Source organism: Schistocerca serialis, chromosome 11 (genome assembly GCF_023864345.2).
Source record: "Schistocerca serialis cubense isolate TAMUIC-IGC-003099 chromosome 11, iqSchSeri2.2, whole genome shotgun sequence".
Taxonomy (NCBI): domain Eukaryota; kingdom Metazoa; phylum Arthropoda; class Insecta; order Orthoptera; family Acrididae; genus Schistocerca; species Schistocerca serialis.
The window spans coordinates 55,865,447-55,885,751 of record NC_064648.1 but is presented as its reverse complement, the minus strand read 5'-3'; the positions used below and the strand labels follow the sequence as shown (position 1 = coordinate 55,885,751).

General features: G+C 42.8%; 1 protein-coding gene across 1 annotated transcript in view; it reads left to right on the top strand.

Moving 5' to 3' along the window:
- The first annotated feature begins 1,404 nt into the window (after positions 1 to 1,404).
- LOC126426431 (uncharacterized) overlaps positions 1,405 to 20,305 on the top strand; it is a 49,586-nt gene continuing 30,685 nt past the window's right edge. Inside the window, exons 1-2 of the mRNA XM_050088348.1 lie at positions 1,405 to 1,539; positions 10,991 to 11,282. Of these exons, the coding sequence (XP_049944305.1) occupies positions 1,405 to 1,539; positions 10,991 to 11,282 (427 nt within the window). The remainder of the gene's footprint in view (positions 1,540 to 10,990; positions 11,283 to 20,305) is intronic.

The window sequence follows — 20,305 nt, the reverse complement described above, 5'->3', positions numbered from 1 at the left end:
TCCGTCAGATGCGACCACGCAGTCCGTAAATACAAATCTAAAACTTCATTAAACGTAGTAAGAGATGTTACAGATTTCCATTTATTATTGATGAGAATTTTTAAATTATCTTGCGTGGATGTCAGAGTGTTTTACTCAAAATTTGTAACGAGTGCGCGTTTTGTGAGAAGAGTCCGTTTTCCTTAAAAGCGTTTCACGCTAGCAATACGTCGCCACAAAATCCTGCTCGATGGCAGCCATGAAGTATAAAAAAATCTTCTCAGCGAAATGCTGTCGACATTTGCCTGCCCGTGTTGATTATTTAGTGCATGTGAATGTCTGTCGTTAAAATAGAACAGTGACCACGTGTTCCAAGACTTTCCCTTCCCCACAGGACTATGTAAATTGAAGCCAACACGGCATGTAATTCTTAGGTGTGATATTGTGAAATAGAATTTCGAAAGGTATTTGATACCTTGTAAATAATATCATGAACGTTCGTCAAACTGTTAAATGCAAAAAGATAATCGAAAGTAAAAATAACTTGCAATTTGAAAGCAACTTATGTTTCTCGCTACCTTATTTCTAACAATGCCTGAAAAGAGAGTCACGTTAATAGTATTTATGATTAGGCTGCCCCAGTCTTAAGTTCTCGGCACAAGATTAGTTCAGGCCAGAACGTAGTTTTCTCTGACTGACCCCGAATTCCTACTGCATTATCCGTTGCGACCTTATAAAATATCCGCAGGTGCAAGAGAGCACACGAGAATAAAGTTTAATCGGTGACAGATTGTTATCAGAATTTAGGTGGGCCGAAACCTTAGTCTATTAACGGGCATAATAGCCAGAGAAGGTTACCTCGGCGATAATAAGGGTGTGTCCCAGATCTCTCAAAGCATGAAAGAAACTCCTATTATCAAAAGTAAGCAACTTCCTCTTTAGCCTGCCATTATAAATTCAATAATTATATTGAACGGACAGGCAGAGTTAATGAAATGCAAACAAAACTAGTGTGACGCCCCTGCCAGGATTTTCATTCGGACACCGGTTTTTTCAGATCGAGCAGTCAGTTGTGATAGGATATACCAATTACACTTCTTTTTCAGGCATCCACAATTCTGTTTTGTGTCCTCTTGCAGCGTTGATAACGGCGTTGAAAATACGGCGGTGCTTTTGTTTTTATTTTGTTTTTTAACTGTTTGAAATCTTTTGGAGGGCTAAAGAAATTTGTGGACAATTAATTAGTTTTTTCTTTCCTTTTGGGGTGTAATCATTTCGTTAGGCGTATAGTGGTATGCGAGTTACAAGGGCGCGAGCGCATAGTCGTAGAGCTATAGAAAACGCAGAGTGCAACTTAGAGGAAATGGAGACCGTAACGGCAGCCAAGAAAGCGAGAGCGCGTAAACGCTGACACACACACAGGGTATGCAGGGCTGCACAAAGGAGCACGGCAGCGGGCTGCAGTCGGCCGAGCAGGAACCGTTAGAGCAGGCGGGGGTGAGGGTGGGGGTGGCCGAGAGCACGCTTCCGCAAGATGAAACTCTGGAGCGGGCGGCGTGTGTAGAAAGCGCGCAACCAACATTCGCGGTTACCGCCGGTACCAATAATGACATTTTAGGAGAAATTCTTAAACTCGTGCGAAAACAAAACCGTAAATTAGACCAACAGTCGGAAGAACAGAAACGAGTTTCGGAAGATTTAACAAACAAAATTGCTGTCATAGCAGAAGACTTGAATAAACGGTTCGATGAGCAGGAACAAAGATTTGCGGAACAAACGCAAAAATTTTGAGAACTCGAAACCCGCGTGAATGCGTTGGCGACAGATAACCAATCAAGTAATAGGGCAATAAGTACCGAAGTCGTAAAATACGTAAAGATATGGAGGAAATTACCGAGCGAATAGAAAATCGAATTCAGCAGGAAACTCTAAACAGTGTTTGCCAGCAACTGTGTCCACAACAGGCTGAACTGAAGGCGCAAGCTGGCGCTATGGCCCAAGTCACGCAGAAAATAGGCGTACCGACTTTGGCAGTCGAAAGTGCGTCCGAACGGAGGGAAAATGGATCTGATAGGACACTCCCTGTGGCTGTTCGTGAAAAGCGAAGAGGCGCAGCCACTATTACGCTTTAAACAGACACAGAATGACATAAATATAAGAAACCGTGAGTTGCCAAATCAACTGCTGCAAGTGAACGAGGGCGAGGCAGCCAGGCGCGGACACGTAGTAGATGGGGGGTCATATGATAGGGAAACGGACACAAACCAAAGTCAGGTACACGACGAACTTCGTCAAATGGAAGCGCGCCTGTTCAATCTACAGATGCAGATCCGAGTTCCGTTAACGAAACTGCGGTCACGACAACAGAAGACGAAAACTGTTGGAAACGTTTCACTTCGGTACTGAAGTACTCGTTATTTCCAGACCCAAATACTTTGCAACACTCCCGAATTTGGAATTCACAACTTGATAACGGGGCCATACCTACATGATCGGGGGAGCTGTTAACAAATGAAGTTCGTGTATAACCACCTCCGAGACGAAGCCTACACTTCATTCGAGAATTCTGGTCAGAGACCGAACAAGAAAGAACAAAATTAGTGACTCTTACGAACCCAGACTATAACGACTGTGATCATCCACTTACTTACTACTCCTCGGCTCCACAGCCCTAGAAGGGCCTTGGCCTGCATCGCAACATTCTATCCGATCCCTGGCTTTCCGTCTCCAGCCTTTGACACACAGCTTTTTCGTGTTTTCTTCAACTCAATCCACCCATCTCTTTCTGGGGCTTCCCCTCCGCCGTCTGCCTACAGCCTTGCCATCAAAAATCCTCTCACATGCTCTGTCTTCTTCCATTCTGACCACGTTTCTGACCAATTGCTGCGAATGCTAGCGAAGGTGATCGTCCACACCCTGCCGCTTACTCCCGCGACTTAGCTCGACGAAATCAGGATCTCGGTGCACCTTACTTACCTTCTCAGCTCATTTGAATATGTTTAACAAAACTACGTGAAAAGTTCAGGAGCGAAATAATGATACCAGGAAGAGGACTAAAAGATGTCACCTCTTTTCAACATCTCCTGCAAGAAGTTGGACGACCGAGAGTCCAAAATAATTCGAATGAAAACAGAAATAGCATAGAAAACGCGTCCCCATGTAATGGTGACCACCGGAATTGGCCGTAACATTCCGCACCGCGGGACAGAAACCGTGGGAGGGGAAGTTGGAGTTGGCGTCCGTAGGACACTCAGAGACCACGTGATGTGGGTCGCTGACCGCCAAATAACGGCCGAGACTCGGAACGAGTAGCTGAGGTGCGATGTGCGGACCCACGCCACAAAGACCGTCAGCGTCAAACGACACGCAGCACGCAAGAATGACTGGATAATAGGACGGAGGGTACGCAAAGAACAGGAGGTAAACCAAATCAGTATATTCTCCGTGGATTTTGAAAACATCCGTGAAGAATTACTGAAAGAAGGAGACGATATAATTTCGGAATAGTCCCTCGTAATAAATTTAGAAATTAACGGAATAATTGTGCCTTCTGTGCTAGACTCAGGCAGCGAAACGTCTGTGATTAGGGAAGACGTTTTGAATCGTTGCAGTACAAAGTGTGAGTGGTCATCCTTACCACTGCAGAAAACAAAAGCTAGGGGCGCCGTGCAGAGCAAATGTGTAGATGTGCGGAGACAAGTACACCTAAAACTCACGTGCCAATCACGTGTATTTAACGGTGTATTTTTGGTGCTACCGTTTCTGGCAGCTGAGATGATTCTCGGACCCGACTTTCTAATTACGTATCAAGCTGTCCTTGATTTCAAACGGAGCTGTGTTTCATTAGCCCTGCAAGGGCGCACAGCATAAATAAATTTTAACAACGAGACGGACAGCGACGATCTCGTGTCCGAATTATTCGGTATGAGAATAGAATCGGATGAACCTTTAGGCAGTACTCGGTTTGTACGCAGTATGCAAAACTAAAACCAAGACGCAGGTGTAATGACAAACAAAGCGGAGCCAGTAACAATACGGGATTTTGTCGACGAATTTCGTGTGAAGCGACATCGCCAATTTTCCGTTCGTCCATATGGGATACCGTCAGTGTCTCGAAGTAAAGTCGAGGCAGAAATGCAATCAATGTTATCACAAGGCACCATAGAGACAGCTGTGAACCCCTGCAACAGCCCGTTGCTCCGTGTGGCAAAGGAGGACGGTTCTGTCCGACTCGTGTTCGATTCGAGAAGGATTAATACAATAACTGAGCCGGAAACGGACCGCCCTGAAACGCTAGACGGATTATTACAACGATTTCACGGAGTAAAAGTGTTGACCTCACGCGACCTTCGACGGAGCATCTGACAGGTCAATCTCGCTCCCTCCTGCAGAAAATGCACTGCCTTCTCATGCTACAGGCGATGTTTTCAATTCCGCAAACTTCCGTTCGGGCTCGATGTTTCGTCTTCTGCATTCGTGCGGGCGCTGGACACTGCGATACCGAGGGAAATTAGGGACAGGGTGACTCTGTACGTGGGCGATGTGCTCATTGCAGAGGGGTCGCGGTCAGAGCACAGTAAATTGCCCGACGTTCAGCTGAACTCATTCAGAGGTAAAGGTGTCCCTGTAAATTTGAGTAAATCCGAATTTGGTAAAAGGGAAGTGAAACTCCTGGGACACATTGTGTCATCAGATGGAATCTGTCCCGATCCTGAAAAACTCAGTGCAATACAGAGCTTTCCCGTACTCAAAACAAGAACACAACAGCGCAGCTTTTTAGGATCTCCGGGCGGGGACTACTCAAGAGGATGTCGTTATCAGGAGAAAGAAAACTGGCGTTCTACGGATCGGAGCGTGGAATGTCAGATCCCTTAATCGGGCAGGTAGGTTACAAAATTTAAAAAGGGAAATGGATAGGTTAAAGTTAGATATAGTGGGAGTTAGTGAAGTTCGGTGGCAGGAGGAACAAGACTTCTGGTCAGGTGACTACAGGGTTATAAACACAAAGTCTAATAGGGGTAATGCAGGACTAGGTTTAATCATGAATAGGAAAATAGGATTGTGGGTAAGCTACTACAAGCAGCATAGTGAACGCATTATTGTGGCCAAGATAGATACGAAGCCCACACCTACTACAGTAGTACTAGATTATATGCCAACTAGCTCTGCAGATGAAGAAATTGAAGAAATGTATGATGAAATAAAAGAAATTATTCAGATAGTGAAGGGAGACGAAAATTTAATAGTCATGGTTGACTGGAATTCGAGTGTAGGAAAAGGGAGAGAAGGAAACGTAGTAGGTGAATATGGATTGGGGCTAAGAAATGAAAGAGGAAGCCGCCTGGTAGAATTTTGCACAGAGCACAACTTAATCATAGCTAACACTTTGTTTAAGAATCATGATAGAAGGTTGTATACATGGAAGAACCCTGGATATACTAAAAGGTATCAGGTAGATTATATAATGGTAAGACAGAGATTTAGGAACCAGGTTTTAAATTGTAAGACATTTCCAGTGGCAGATGTGGACTGACCACAATGTATTGGTTATGACCTGTAGATTAAAACTGAAGGAACTGCAAAAAGGTGGGAATTTAAGGAGATGGGACCTGGATAAACTAAAAGAACCAGAGGTTGTACAGAGTTTCAGGGAGAGCATAAGGGAACAAGTGACAGGAATGGGGGAAAGAAATACAGTAGAAGCAGAATGGGTAGCTTTGAGGGATGAAGTAGTGAAGGCAGCAGAGGATCAAGTAGGTAAAAAGACGTGGGCTAGTAGAAATCCTTGGGTAACAGAAGAAATATTGAATGTAAATGATGAAAGGAGAAAATATAAAAATGCAGTAAATGAAGCAGGCAAAAAGGAATACAAACGTCTCAAAAATGAGATCGACAGGAAGTGCAAAATGGCTAAGCAGGGATGGCCAGAGGATAAATGTAAGGATGTAGAGGTTTGTCTCACAAGGGGTAAGATAGACACTGCCTACAGGAAAATTAAAGAGACCTTTGGAGAAAAGAGAACCACTTGTATGAATATCAAGAGCTCAAATGGCAACCCAGTTCTAAGCAAAGAAGGGAAGGCAGAAAGGTGGAAGGAGTATATAGAGGGTCTATACAAGGGCGATGTACTTGAGGACAATATTATGGAAATGGAAGAGGATGTAGATGAAGATGAAATGGGAGATACGATACTGCGTGAAGAGTTTGACAGAGCACTGAAAGGCCCCCGGAGTAGACAACATTCCATTGGAACTACTGACGGCCTTGGGAGAGCCAGTCCTGACAAAACTCTACCATCTGGTGAGCAAGATGTATGAAACAGGAGAAATACCCTCAGATTTCAAGAAAAATATAATAATTCCAATCCCAAAGAAAGCAGGTGTTGACAGATGTGAAAATTACCGAACAATCAGTTTAATAAGCCACAGATGCAAAATACTAACACGAATTCTTTACAGACGAATGGAAAAACTAGTAGAAGCTGACCTCGGGGAAGATCAGTTTGGATTCCGTAGAAATACTGGAACACGTGAGGCAATACTGACCTTAAGACTTATCTTAGAAGAAAGATTAAGAAAAGGCAAACCTACGTTTCTAGCATTTGTAGACTTAGAGAAAGCTTTTGACAATGTTGACCGGAATACTCTTTCAAATTCTAAAGGTGGCAGGGGTAAAATACAGGGAGCGAAAGGCTATTTACAATTTTTACAGAAACCAGATGGCAGTTATAAGAATCGAGGGACATGAAAGGGAAGCGGTGGTTGGGTTGTAGCCTCTCCCCGATGCTATTCAACCTGTATATTGAGCAAGCAGTAAAGGAAGCAAAAGAAAAGTTCGGTGTAGGTATTAAAATCCATGGAGAAGAATTAAAAACTTTGAGGTTCGCCGATGACATTGTAATTCTGTCAGAGACAGCAAAGGACTTGGAAAAGCAGTTGAACGGAATGGATGGCGTCTTGAAGGGAGGATATAAGATGAACATCAACAAAACCGAAACGAGGATAATGGAATGTAGTCGAATTAAGTCGGGTGATGTTGAGGATATTTGATTAGGAAATGAGACATTTAAAGTAGCAGATGAGTTTTGCTATTTGGGGAGCAAAGTAACTGATGATGGTCGAAGTAGAGAGGATATAAAATGTAGACTGGCAATGGCAAGGAAAGCGTTTCTGAAGAAGAGAAATTTGTTAACATCGAGTATAGATTTAAGTGTCAGGAAGTCATTTCTGAAAGTATTTGTATGGAGTGTAGCCATGTATGGAAGCGAAACATGGACGGTAAATAGTTTAGACAAGAAGAGAATAGAAGCTTTCGAAATGTGGTGCTACAGAAGAATGCTGAAGATTAGATGGGTAGACCACATAACTAATGAGGAAGTATTGAATAGGATTGGGGAGAAGAGAAGTTTGGGCACAACTTGACCAGAAGAAGAAATCGGTTGGTAGGACATGTTCTGAGGCATCAAGGAATCACCAATTTAGTATTGGAGGGCAGCGTGGAGAGTAAAAATCGTAGGGGGAGACCAAGAGATGAATACAGTAAGCAGATTCAGAAGGATGTAGGTTGCAGTATGTACTGGGAGATGAAGAAGCTTGCACAGGATAGAGTAGCATGGAGAGCTGCATCAAACCAGTCTCAGGACTGAAGACCACAACAACAACAACAAATATTTATAAACATTTTGTGAAACTAGCGTGCGTGACGGCCCCCGTCTATGCACTCTAACCAGGAAGAAACCCTTTTGGAACTGGGATGGAAGGGCGCAGGTCGATTTCGACGAATTGTAGAAGGCGCTTCTTGCTGCTCCACTGCTCACACATCCCGATGTAAACAAGGAGTTCTGCCTATGGACAGGTGGTGCACGAGCTGCATTGGGGATGACGCTCTTTCAAAACTTTGACAGCATTTGCTAGCTGTGTATTAAAGAAGCCCGAGAGAAACCGTACCCTCACAGAATTGGAGGCTTTAGAAATCATTTCGGCCTTTACCAAATTTAGATACTAACTGTTAGGCCGAAAGACAAATATTTATGCCGATCACGAGGCCCTGCCGTTTCTCATGACGGCAAAATTAAACCATGGTAGGCTTAAACAAGGGCAGTACACATGCAAAATTTTCAATTCTCCCTTATCTGTGCTCGTGGGTCACAAAATATCGTGGCTCATGCCTTATCGCGTAGTCCTGACGGACTCATGAGAGGCGCAGATGGAACAAAATGAGATGCCGTTCCATGTCTTATACATGAAACAGGTTCCATTTGAAAATTTTATAATTCTAACACTCACAGGGATAGGGAAACAACAAGATAAAGATCCTACATGGTCTCTGATAAAAAATAAAGTGAACGAAGAAAGAACTTCATCTTTGAGGGAATAATATACAACTGAAAATGGTGTTCTTTTCTTCCGAAAATGCCCTAATGAGATAAACTGGCGCTTTGCATTCCAAATGAGCTCATTAACAAACTAGTCTGGTAGTGTCATCTAAGCTACGGACACTTTGAGGCACAAAAATGTTGCAAGAAGTTTCAAGAGTCAGTTTTCTTTCACAACATGGCCAGTCGCATTAGAACTGTCCTCAACACTTGTAAAAGTTCCCGAAAAGGCAAAACCACCAACTGTGTCGTTCAAAGCACCGTTATATCCGATAGTGCAAACACAGTTGAATCAATTAGCAGCAGCTGACCGTTTCGCGCCTTTACCTAAGACAATAAATGGGTGTCGATATGTTGTGGTAGTGGTAGAGCTGGTGTCAAAGTATGTCGCATTCACTCCGCTGCGCCGCGCGACTGCCAAAGCGGTATGCACAGCGTTCATGCGAGACTTTCTCGCCGAAGTCGGACGCGTAAAAGGGATAATTTCCGACAGCAGACCACAGTTTGGGTCCAAAGAGTGGAGATCACTGTTACACAGAAGACAAATCACGCCCATCTTTATATCCAGAAACAGCGCGCATTCGAATACCGCCGAACGAACGGTAAAGGAACCAGGTAAACTTTGTAGAATCTATTGCCACAAACAACATAAGAACTGGGGTCTGTATATAGAGGAATTCGAGAATATACTGAACAAAATGCCCCATGGATCAACTGGAATTTGTCCGATAACTTTATTAAAGAATAAAACTCCACGTGACAGGATCAGAGAGATCGTGAAGTTTCCGGCGTCACAGAATGTGACACATACGGAAGTATTTCGCCACGCTGTAAAACGTATCACAGTGGAAGCTGAAAACAGAAAACGACGGCACAAAGGTGCATTGCGCCAGATACATGTGCAGGAGGGAGACAGTCCTAGTCCGTTCTCACCGGTTGTCAAAGAAACCTAGTTATCAGAGCAGTAAACTTTTCAATCTGCATGACAGACCATTTCGTGTAAAAAGGGTGGCACACGAAAATGCATTTGAAATACACACTCTTCGTACGAGAAAATCCCGTGATTTACACCACATCAGCAACCTAAAACTGTGGAAGTTCAAAAACATGGTTCAAATGGCTCTGAGAACTATGGGACTTAATATCTGAGGTCATCAGTCCCCTAGGCTTAGAACTACTTAAACCTAAATAACCTAAGGACATCACACACATCCATGCCCGAGGCAGGATTCGAACCTGCGAGTGAAGCGGTCGCGCGGTTCCAGATTGTAGCGCCTAGAACCGCTCGGCCACTACGGCCGGCAACTGTGGAAGCAATAGGGTACTAAGAAAGGAGCGATTGTGTTTTAGTGTAATCATTATTAGAACGAAGGTTTATGTCATACTATGTTTTTCAACTCACAAATAAATGTTTAAATCATAGTTCTCTGAATGTTTGTCACTTGCAAATTCAATAAGGCAAGTTATTTATGTAATTTGGTTGATGTCTGGTTGAGTGTCAGTCCAAGGCAGCATGCCCGAGTGAATGAGAGGCAGGTCAAGGTGCATTTTCTAATAAAAGGAAACAGAATAGACGAGCACTGGTCACGTCGATAGTAGTAGTAGATTTGCGCCGTATAGGAACGCCTTAAGCGATGGTGAAGCGGAATGCGCCATGTAAAGAGTGGATGTTGAGAAGCCCATAGAGGCGATATGTTGTGTGCCGTAAGGAAGCACATGCGTTGTAGAAAGAGCGCAGATCAAGAAAGTGAATTCCGATAGAGGGAAGAGCCTGAGAATTCTGTGTTTCAGGACGACAAAGTGTATCTGGGACTGTGCCGACGGAAACCACGACCAGACCATATCGTGCAGGAGATCTACTCGCAGCGACAATGTTCCACAACTCTCCTTACACTGAGACACATTTGAAGGCAAAGAAGAGAACAGAGAATAGAAAATACAGTGTTTATAAGTGTGTAAAAACAAAAGAATCGTAATGGTTAACCTTGATAAGCATAAATATTTAAATAATCATTAACATGAGAAATTTTATCGTTAACTACCCTGGTTTAAAATTAAGTTTAGACATAAATTTGCATTATACCAGGTAGCTAAATTTGTTGCCAACTTTTGCCATAAGCACAATCGCAAATAACTAGCAAAGAAAATTATCCATGAGGAATTTATGAACCACCCCACCCCACCCCACCCCCTGCTCTCACACCTGATGCGGCCCCAGGCCGAGGGACTGCAGCTCACGCCAATGGACCAAATGATACAGCCTTACATTACTGGCCTCCAAGGTCACCGGACCGGACTGTTTGTGATTATTCCTTGTGGGGGCTTACGAAAGACTGTTTATGTGGTTCCGTTACCAGCAACAGTGAATGAACTGAAACATCGCAGAACAGAAGCTGTGGAAGCTGTGACTTGAAACCTGCTCGCTGCAGTGTGGGAACAATTTGAACACCGCATTGACAAATCGCATGCATCTCAACGGGTGCTATTGAACACCTGTGCAAAGGAAGGGAAAAAAGCGGATTTCCAGAGTAGATTTTAAAGTGTTTATATATGACTACGCAGAAGCGGTGTTGGGAATTCGGTTTACGAAATCGTGTGTTGGGAGCCCCATGTAAACGGGGTTTGCCTTGCGAACAGCAAAGCGCACCACGAGACACCGGCCCGGCCCGGCCCGGCCCGGCCCGGCAGTGCGCACACCGACGTAGACGCCTCGCCGGCCGGCTCTGGCGCAGCCGCTCCCTCGCCTGCCCTGGGCCCAGCTGGCAACGCCGCCACGTGACGTCAGCGCTGGGTGGCGGCAGCCGCGCGCCCCAGCGGTTTGTGCGGCCCAGTTCTGGAGTGAGGAGCCAGGCGTGTAGAACGACGAGACGCGGTGCTGTCTGCCCGAGACCTGCTTTCTATCACTTTTTCGAGGGAATACCAGAGGAAGGTAAGGCGGGCAGCCGCCCTCTACTGTAATTTCTGGAAGCTGCGGACGTTATTCCGCTGTTTTCCACGCTTCTGTGTGGTCCGTCGCCTAACTCGCAAACTCAGCAAAATTGCTCCTCTACAATACGGCGTCGTACTTTGAAAACAGAAAATTAACATCGCTACGAATGGCGAATAGTGTGTTAATTTACCGTGTCGAGTGTTTAATAATTTTTTGCTCGTTATTTCCTGCCTTTTGTAGAGTCATTTAATCGCTCGAAACCCTGAGAGAGAATAACGTGGTACAAATGGAAAATAGCGCCACATTCAGTCGGTCAGTGTTTCGATGTGCCAGTGTAGATTCCTGCAGAATTCTCGTACCACACATATTTAAAGTCAAAACCACGCGTTCTTTATTATGTCGCTGCATCGAAATAAAATATGTTCGTAGGACGAAAGTCGGCGATAACCATCAAATGCAGCAGACTGAGTGAGTTTTAGTGCGACACTAGGTCTTCTGCCTCTGGTTCCATCAGCCGTAGCCATCTGTGTTACGGAACCCCCAGCAGAAATTTAATTTTGAATGTTTCACATAAACTGGCCGAATTTAAACATCTAAAATGCTGTCGTAATCTAGTATTGAAGAGGTACAATTTTGTTACGGGTCTCACGCAGTAAGAAAAGTATCACAGTCCACTTAGCGTGACTCTTGCAGGCGTTGAAATTCCCGGACGTTAGTCACCCAGTATTTGAGAACGCGACAGCTTAGCGATTTGCGATAAACTCGACAAAATTTCAAAGGCTGTTATTTCTCTCGCTATCCTCTTTCCTCCTGGCCCTACAAACCACACACAACGTGAACAGCCACACTTTCGCTGCTCGTGCAGTCACCTTCGGCATCAGACATGGCGTTTTGTTGCCTCATTAGTAGCGACGCTGTTTGCAGCGCACTTCGCAGGCAGTGTCCACATACTCCACTGAAAGTATCGGCTAAATTATATCATTGTACGGCAAACGCGTCAGGAGATAAGTCATAAATATTTAGACACGACAAAAACTTGTTTTTGCTTAAAACGGAGTGCAAATTAACGAGAGCATATTCATACAGCGTTTCATAATGAGAATACTGGCGGCATTGAAGACACGTTCAGAATAATTTCAAATCGTTCTTCTCTTTTTCTCGCTTTTATATGACAAATATTACATACTTTAACTCATTTCTAAAGTAATCAGACGTAGTTACATTTTTCTGTACATGTATTGTTATAATGTTATGTTCATAAATAAATGCAAAAATACGCGTAACTTTAGGGAAGAAAAGCTGTTTCGTGCGCGGGCGTTCCGAATCGACTCGCGAAGCAGAACACGTGGCGACATGCCGACATGATTCTGGCGGTGAAACACAGCGCTTGCGTGAATTTCAATACTTTTTTACAATGTTCTGGAACTGAGGCAGAGGTGAACGTGCGATCTGTTGCGTTCCCCTATATCTTGGTTGGACTGAGCCGAAGATGGCGTGAGTAGTTTGCGAATCCTTGAAAAGTTACTGTAATGTTCGTGCTTCATGAAATGAGAATCTGTTTTGTTATCTTTCTGTCACGTCTCCTCTTTTGAGATTTGCTGCTGAAGGGAAGCGATCAAATACCACACGTTTTTTGTTCTCTGCAGTGCTGCAGCGCTTCGTTTGGCTTTTCTCGTGTTAAAAGTTGCGTGATACGAGAGCATGCTGCGTTTACAACGCATCGGAGATCTCTTTGAGACGCGTCGGATTTGTATGCGGCTTGTTGTGCAGAAAAGTTGTTGCAGTCATGCTTCCGCATTAGTCGTATTTTTCTGTACGAAGCAACGAATGTTACCGGTGCTGGCGCTGTCACTTACCAACTACTTTACTTGAATTGAATCGGATTTTATTTGCCTGTACACAACCTTTGTTGTATAAGGCATCGTCATTAGTCGTATCTTTCTGTACGAAGCAACGAATGTTACCGGTGCTGGCGCTGTCACTTACCAACTTCTTTACTTGAATTGAATTGGATTGTATTTGCCTGTAGACAACCTTTGTTGTATAAGGCATCGTCATTTGTTACATAATTATACAGTTTGTTACACAAATTATACAAAGAGTAGATACATAATTCCACAGATGGTTATACAAAAGGTTAACATATAGATACTATTACGTAAATATTGCATATCTTCTACTCGTCCATAATTAGTTACACCGGGTGCACAGACAAATTTTGTTGTATGTCGTAAGATACAATTTTGTTAGTTCACAATCACACTTTGTTATATAAAAGAGCATCTTATCTTTCATTATATAAAAGACTATCATATTTTTCATTGTATAAAAGGTTTGGTTATTACACATGAATTCACTTGTACTAGAGAATGCTTTCTCCTTCAGCCATGTCTCTACCACCGTTTTAAATTTATTTTCATGCAGCTCCCTTGTGCCATGTGAAAGTGTTAAAAAATGAGTCAAATGACGAGATTAACCCTTAACTATCAAAGTGACTTTTCTGTAACGTAACGAGATGGGGTCTCTGAGATCCCTGTGTTTAATCTGAGAATTAAGGCGCAAATAATTTGATATTTTTAAGTTAAATGACATTTCGTTTTAGAATTACTTAAGTGTTTTTTAAATAATCTTTATTGATTTGCAGGAGTTTACTTTTTATTTAACATTTTGTGCGGATTTTTAAATAGTAGACATAAACGAAGTTCTACAGAACTGAATTTTAGATTCTCAAAAATTACAGTACATCTGTAGCAAGTAAATTCTCACATCAACTAAATGCTGGGATTTCAACGTGCACATAAAAACTGCTCTGTAGATACAAAACGAAAGTCTGAAAAAGTGACATTCAGTTTTCTATATCACCACAGTGAAGATAAAATTTTAACTAAAGCATTAAGAATTTTATTGGAGAAATAGAGGACCACATCACAATTGTCCTGAAGTTCTTCCTCTGAATGACCCTTCGCCAGCAGAACTGCGATCACTGGATCTCGTAAAATCCGGCTATTTCTCGGCCTTTATCACTGACATGTCCCTGCATCCACTGACAAATGGTTTCATTAAACTTTCGATCGTTAAAACTGAGAAGTTCACGAGACGCGGTCTAGGAGACATCACTTGTCAGTAACACGTGTAAACAACAGACAAAGAAGACAGTAGTGCAGCTCACAAAATATTGTGGAGTTGGTGCTTGAGGGAAAAGGCAGGTGGGGATATAGAAGCATTCTGCCAGAATTGACCTTCGAGAGACAGTTCGAAATTTTCACGCGGGCTGGGAGATAGCACTTCGTGAGTTAAGGGTTAAAGAGAAGTGTAAATTCTTACGCGCAACCGATAACGACGGTAGAATTGAAATTGTCATTTCGAGTGTAATAATTGTGAGAATTGAGGTAGATTTATCATAGCAGCTGTGAAAGAAAGTACGTTACTTTGCCACAGCACTGTAGGTAAAATTCGAAGCTCAATTTCTGGCTTTGTTCACTTATTCCATTAAGTGTAGGGCCCTGTAACACAAAACAGAAATAGGCCTATACTTCACGTAACCTATTCGTTTACTCAGTACAAGATAGTCTATTTGAGGGAAGTATATAAATACGGTACTCGAGTTGTGAGATCTGGAAAACTGCCAGACGTCTCCAGCTACCGAGAGGGTTTTACTTTTTTGCTGGAAGAATGACCGATCATCACGTCAGTCGAAGGCTCAAGTCTGTCGTGGATGCCGCACGTTTGACACTTTTGTACGCATGATTGCTGTGTGTGATTGCTTGTGTTAACCACGTAGCAAATTTAAACTACTTTGTAATCTATTGATGTATTTCATAGCAGGGTATCTAGATTCTGAGAGACCGAATTAATAGTATTGATGTGCGGAACACGAATTTGCAGCAAGTTCTCTGTAATTTCTTAGTAACGATTCCCTGTCCTGAGAAGTACTTTGTGTCGCTTCCATGTATTGCCTTTATTTACTTAAATATGACTAAGTACACATTGTTTCAAATGAGGCAGTAATATTTACACTTTACGATATATTTTATCGGCCTGCCTGTTTAAACTTTTTCTTTTCTTTATTTTTACAATTTAATATCGTGACAGGCAAATACCTAAATACGTAACAGGCTACTTGGTGAACGAGGCGGATGGCCACTCAAAGTAGGTTTCGTATACAGCAAAACCTCAACACGGAAATAACTGCACCTGGCAGAAAGTGTTTCACAGAGTGTATACGATCCGGGAAAAACCCGGGAATAATTTCATCCGGGAGAAAACCGGCAAAAACCCGGGAATTTTTCATTGTTTTAGTTTTCAGTTAAATTTTTGTAATTTTGACTGGTAAAAACCGGTACTCTAACAAAGGATATTACTGTTTCCCGCTACTGCAGAATAATACTTCAACAATAAAACATAAACGAGAGAAAAAAACGAAAATAAAATGCGCCATGTACAACGACGACATACAGTGCTCGTGCAAGCGTCTGCGAACAGCAAAATGTGTCAAAGGCTTTGGGAAGACTATGCAATGCTTCATAACAACAAATTGCCTCCGATGAGCGTGAAGTCACAACTGTTTACATTTGATTCGTTTTAGCAGTTACGAGCGGGCTCATGCGCGTTAGCAGTTGAGTCGCGTTTGAGTAGTTTCTTCCACTTTGGCCAAAGGAATGTCACTGTTGGCTGTGAAGCAGTCGCAGCAGGCAGCTAGTTGCCACCGGGAAAAAAGGGCCTCCAAATTCATATTCTTGAGGGGGGTGGGGGACTTGTTTCACCAAGCGCCTAGGATCCAGCGCACGTTTGTCTATCGTTTATTCTTATGATTTTGAAAAGCTTCCCTTCTGGTTTTTGAACACATTTTAAGTTGATTTCTTAATGAATCATAAGTTCATATTTGAATGCGTGCATATTGTTCGTAATGTCTCTGTTAGGAGTATCAAAAAATGGTTCAAGTGGCTCTGAACACTATGGGACTTAACATCATAGGTCATCAGTCCCCTAGAACTTAGAACTACTTAAACCTAGCTAACCAAGGACATCACACACATCCATGCTCGAGGCAGGATTCGATCCTGTGACCGTAGGAGTCCCGCGGTTCCGGACTGCAGCGCTAGAAGCGCGCGGCCACCGCGGCCGGCGTTAGGAGAATCCTCGTCGAATCTAGAAATAAACTTCACGCAGACAAAAGGGGACGGGGCTATACGAGCTGAGCAGAGTAAAGCCGAACGGATGAATGCCAATCGCTGTCTTGATTGTGTGGTTGATTGGGTTTGCGAATGATCGGGGTTCTTATAATTACTAGCGAAATCCATAGATTCATACTACCAGAATGGAAATAAACGACTGGCAGGAATAATGGGTGAGAAAGATTACGTATTATCTTCTCGGTGTATCCAAGAAAATTAAATTTTGACAGAAAATTTTTGTCCAGATAGCTACTCTAGTAAGGACCAGTTGTACAGTCCCCGGCTAGCAGCCGCTTAAGTTCTATTCTGGAAGTAACGCGGAAAACGTGTTGTACGAACACGTAATAACGCCTAACCGGAAAATAATTAGATAACATTTCGATTTTTCATGTAGCAAAACGTTCGACGAACTTTGATGAGGTAATAGATTCTTTCGCAGAAAGGAAAGCACACCATGTAAAGCTGTAGCAAGAGTAGAGAGAAAAATATGCTAGGAGCTAAGGATTGAAGAAATGTGTACATTCTTCCATGTCTCCTGTCTGTATTAGTCTTGTGTGTCCGATATTTAATTTTGTCACACAAAACAGCAAGTTATTAGCTAATTGGCAATAAAGGGTGCAAATTTTCTGAAGTTATTGTTCTCCCGATTACAAATAATCCCATCCGCTGTTAATTGCGAGATTTTTTAAAGAGGGGCAGGCTCTCAAACCGGCCGACAGGGAACAGGAGAGGCACCACAAGATATTTCAATTTCCACTGTCTTGAATATAGTTTGATAGCATCCATTACAAAATTTACACGTATCAATTCCACAGAGCGAAATACAGTGACTTGCGGTAAAAGAATGCTTTATCAAGAGCACTGCACTTTGGCACACTTAGGGCCAAATAATATGTATTACATTTCCTCGAACACACATGTTTTGTGTTCGACTTTTCAGAAAGATGTGCGCTACAAGATGAACATATTTTTGAAAATTCGATTTTTTTAGTATTGGCCCGTTCCGCAAATATCTGTAGATCCGGGGCTGATGCGCAGAGCAGTCTGAGTTATAGTGGGTAGTCTCCACGTGACCCGTGTTTACATTTAGTGGTTTTGCTGTTTCCCCTTCGTTTACTCTCATGGCAAATGAAAACAAAACGGATATCTGTGGCCGGGAGCCATCAAGTGAATTAAAATACATTCACATAATTACGGAAAGCTAAAATGTCATTAGTTTCAGATTTTATTTCCACCTTTGTGACAGAGGCAAGCATTAATCGCCTTGCAGAACAATGAAGTTACTGTCATCTGTTTGCTAAAGAAATTTGGCTTTTATTAACCTTTTCTGCAGAAGAGGTCAACGTACCTGAAATGAAATGTTTAATTCCACAGTACTTGCTAGTTTGAACTGTTCGCTGCATTTCTAGTGCACGTTTCCATCTTCTAGTACGTATGGCATTATGCCATAATAAAGAACCAAACATGATATAATACAGTACTGGCGCTGCAAGAAAATTTACATCCCGAAAACCACACTGAAAAGCTTAATATCAGGTCGAGGCCTAATTCATTGGGAATCTGGACATACGAATGTGCACTTTAAGTATGCACTTTAAATGTGCAAATTTTAGTATGGTTCACGAAATTCCGATGCTCTTGGAGTATCCTCTGATGCCTTGTTTCTTTTATGACATATGTATGAGCTTTCAATGTTTTACACGTACATACATACGGGCTTATTACGTCGTCATAGCTGCGCAAGCGCTGTGTCGCCTGTTATCTATATTCTCTGGCAACTGCTGAAACGAACCTATTTCTGACAGGTCGCGGGAAAATACTGCGACTGGTGGTTTGAAATGCGTTAATTTCAAAGTAAATATCCATTTACGTAAGTTGAACTATGTGCGAGAATGTACCATGAATTTCTTATATCACAGAGCGCTTGACTCTCGTTTAAAAAATCAACTCCTTGATAACGGGCCATTTAGAAAAATTTCAAACCCTGAAGATCAGACATTTATGTCATTAAGTGTTACTCGCACATTTGTACGATATATCTTAAAGTGTAACACGCGCAAAAAAGATCGACATTATATGCAGCTTCTCTTGCAGCTTATTAACGTTAGAGACCAATATTATATGTGTAAGCTTTTCTTTTCTTGTAGCAACACTATGTATATTAAACTATTAACTTTCCCTGTTTGCGTGTTCGTGCTACTGAACAGTGATGTTGGTGTTGGCTGTCTACATCACGTGTCCTATCTATGCTCTGAATATCCACTGTCATCGACTGGCGAGATCACGTGACATGAGCTATGACTGGCTTACAAAAGCGCTTCGCAATCTCGATTTCAATGATTCGGAAAGTGACATGCGGTGTTTGGTGGCATTCCAATGTATACTTTCGTAATAAGAAAATACGCAGCGCAGATGTTGCTGCACATCAAATATATTTGGACTCGCATTCGGGAGGACGACGGTTCAATCCCGCGCCCTCCGCCCTGATGTAGATTTTCCGTGATTTCTCTGAATCCCTCCAGGCAAGTGCCTGGATGGTTCCTTTGAAAGGGCACTGCCGACTTCCATAATCCGATGACCTCGCTGTTTGCTCTCTTCCCCCAAACAATCCAACTCAACCCCAAATATATTTCCAAAACGTGTTTTTCTTCCCTGAGTTTCGTTTTCTTAAGTGCCAGGAAATTCTACAGCCGTGTAAAAAATCATAACCATTCAAAGGATTGATAAGGGAAAATATAGTGTCACTTATCACGGAAAAAGCGTGTCTTCACCTGGGAGAAAGTATTTTTAACCGGGAAATTTTTTTCCTTGTCCGCGTATACACCATGTTTTCAGTGTCGCCTAACATAGGCCTAATTAACTAACTTCAGCTCTCTGTAAACAAAAAGCATTTGTTGTTCGTGCAGTAGGCACAAGTACTAGAAGGCGTAACGTAGGCATATCTGTACTTTTATTGCAATACCTCTCGACAAGTTGAGCAGCGCGCTTCGTCGCCTGCAGTCGCGACTTCGGCACAGGGATCGCATTCTTTCTTCCCGAAAACGGCCGGGCTGTGTCGCTGCCCCGGCGAGTCCGTAGTACGAGTAGCCGCGCGTGAGTGGGGGAAGGGGGGGAGGGGGGGGTGGCGCTGCAGGCAGTGGGCGGCGCGAGGGACACTGTCCTGGACAGGCCGGAAGCATGTCCCCAAGCTTGTTTCAAGGTCGAAGAAAAGATAGTTTCGTTCGATGGTGATAGAAATAAAAAATTATTTCCGCATCTTTCGGTGTGGTGCAGCCCCTTACGCAGTCCGTGTTTCAAACAATTCTTAGCTGTACTTGTAATTCGAATACATCCAGATCGTTTGGGATCTGAGAGTAAACACTCCAAATATGTGAAATAGCCATTAAATTCTTTTTGAAGAAAATGAAGCTTCAGTGTGTAGTCTCTCTTTGAAACGGAAAGTAGCTGGTTTTAAAGGAATGAAAAATAGAACGATGGTCGGGTTAGAAACTTCAAAGCGGTCACACACATCGTCATTGTCGGTGCAGGATGCCTGCCTAGTGTATATGTGTATTGGATACGGTGGTGTCTTTATACGATCAGTGTTCAATTAGTGTATTTCAAAACTTTGAACAGAACGATAAATTCAGTTAACAACATTACAATAGATTCCTTACAAAAGACTGAAGAAAGTATTCATCATATAGGAGCAGAGAAATAAACGTCTCAATTTTCCCAGCATTTTCTCTACGAGAGTACATTTGTTTTCAGGGGCAACGCTAAACGAATGAATCTGCGGTTAGGTCGAGTTTCCGTACCGCCTTCCAGCTTGCAAAGGGTTGCGCAGTTTCACCGATTCTCGGGTTACGT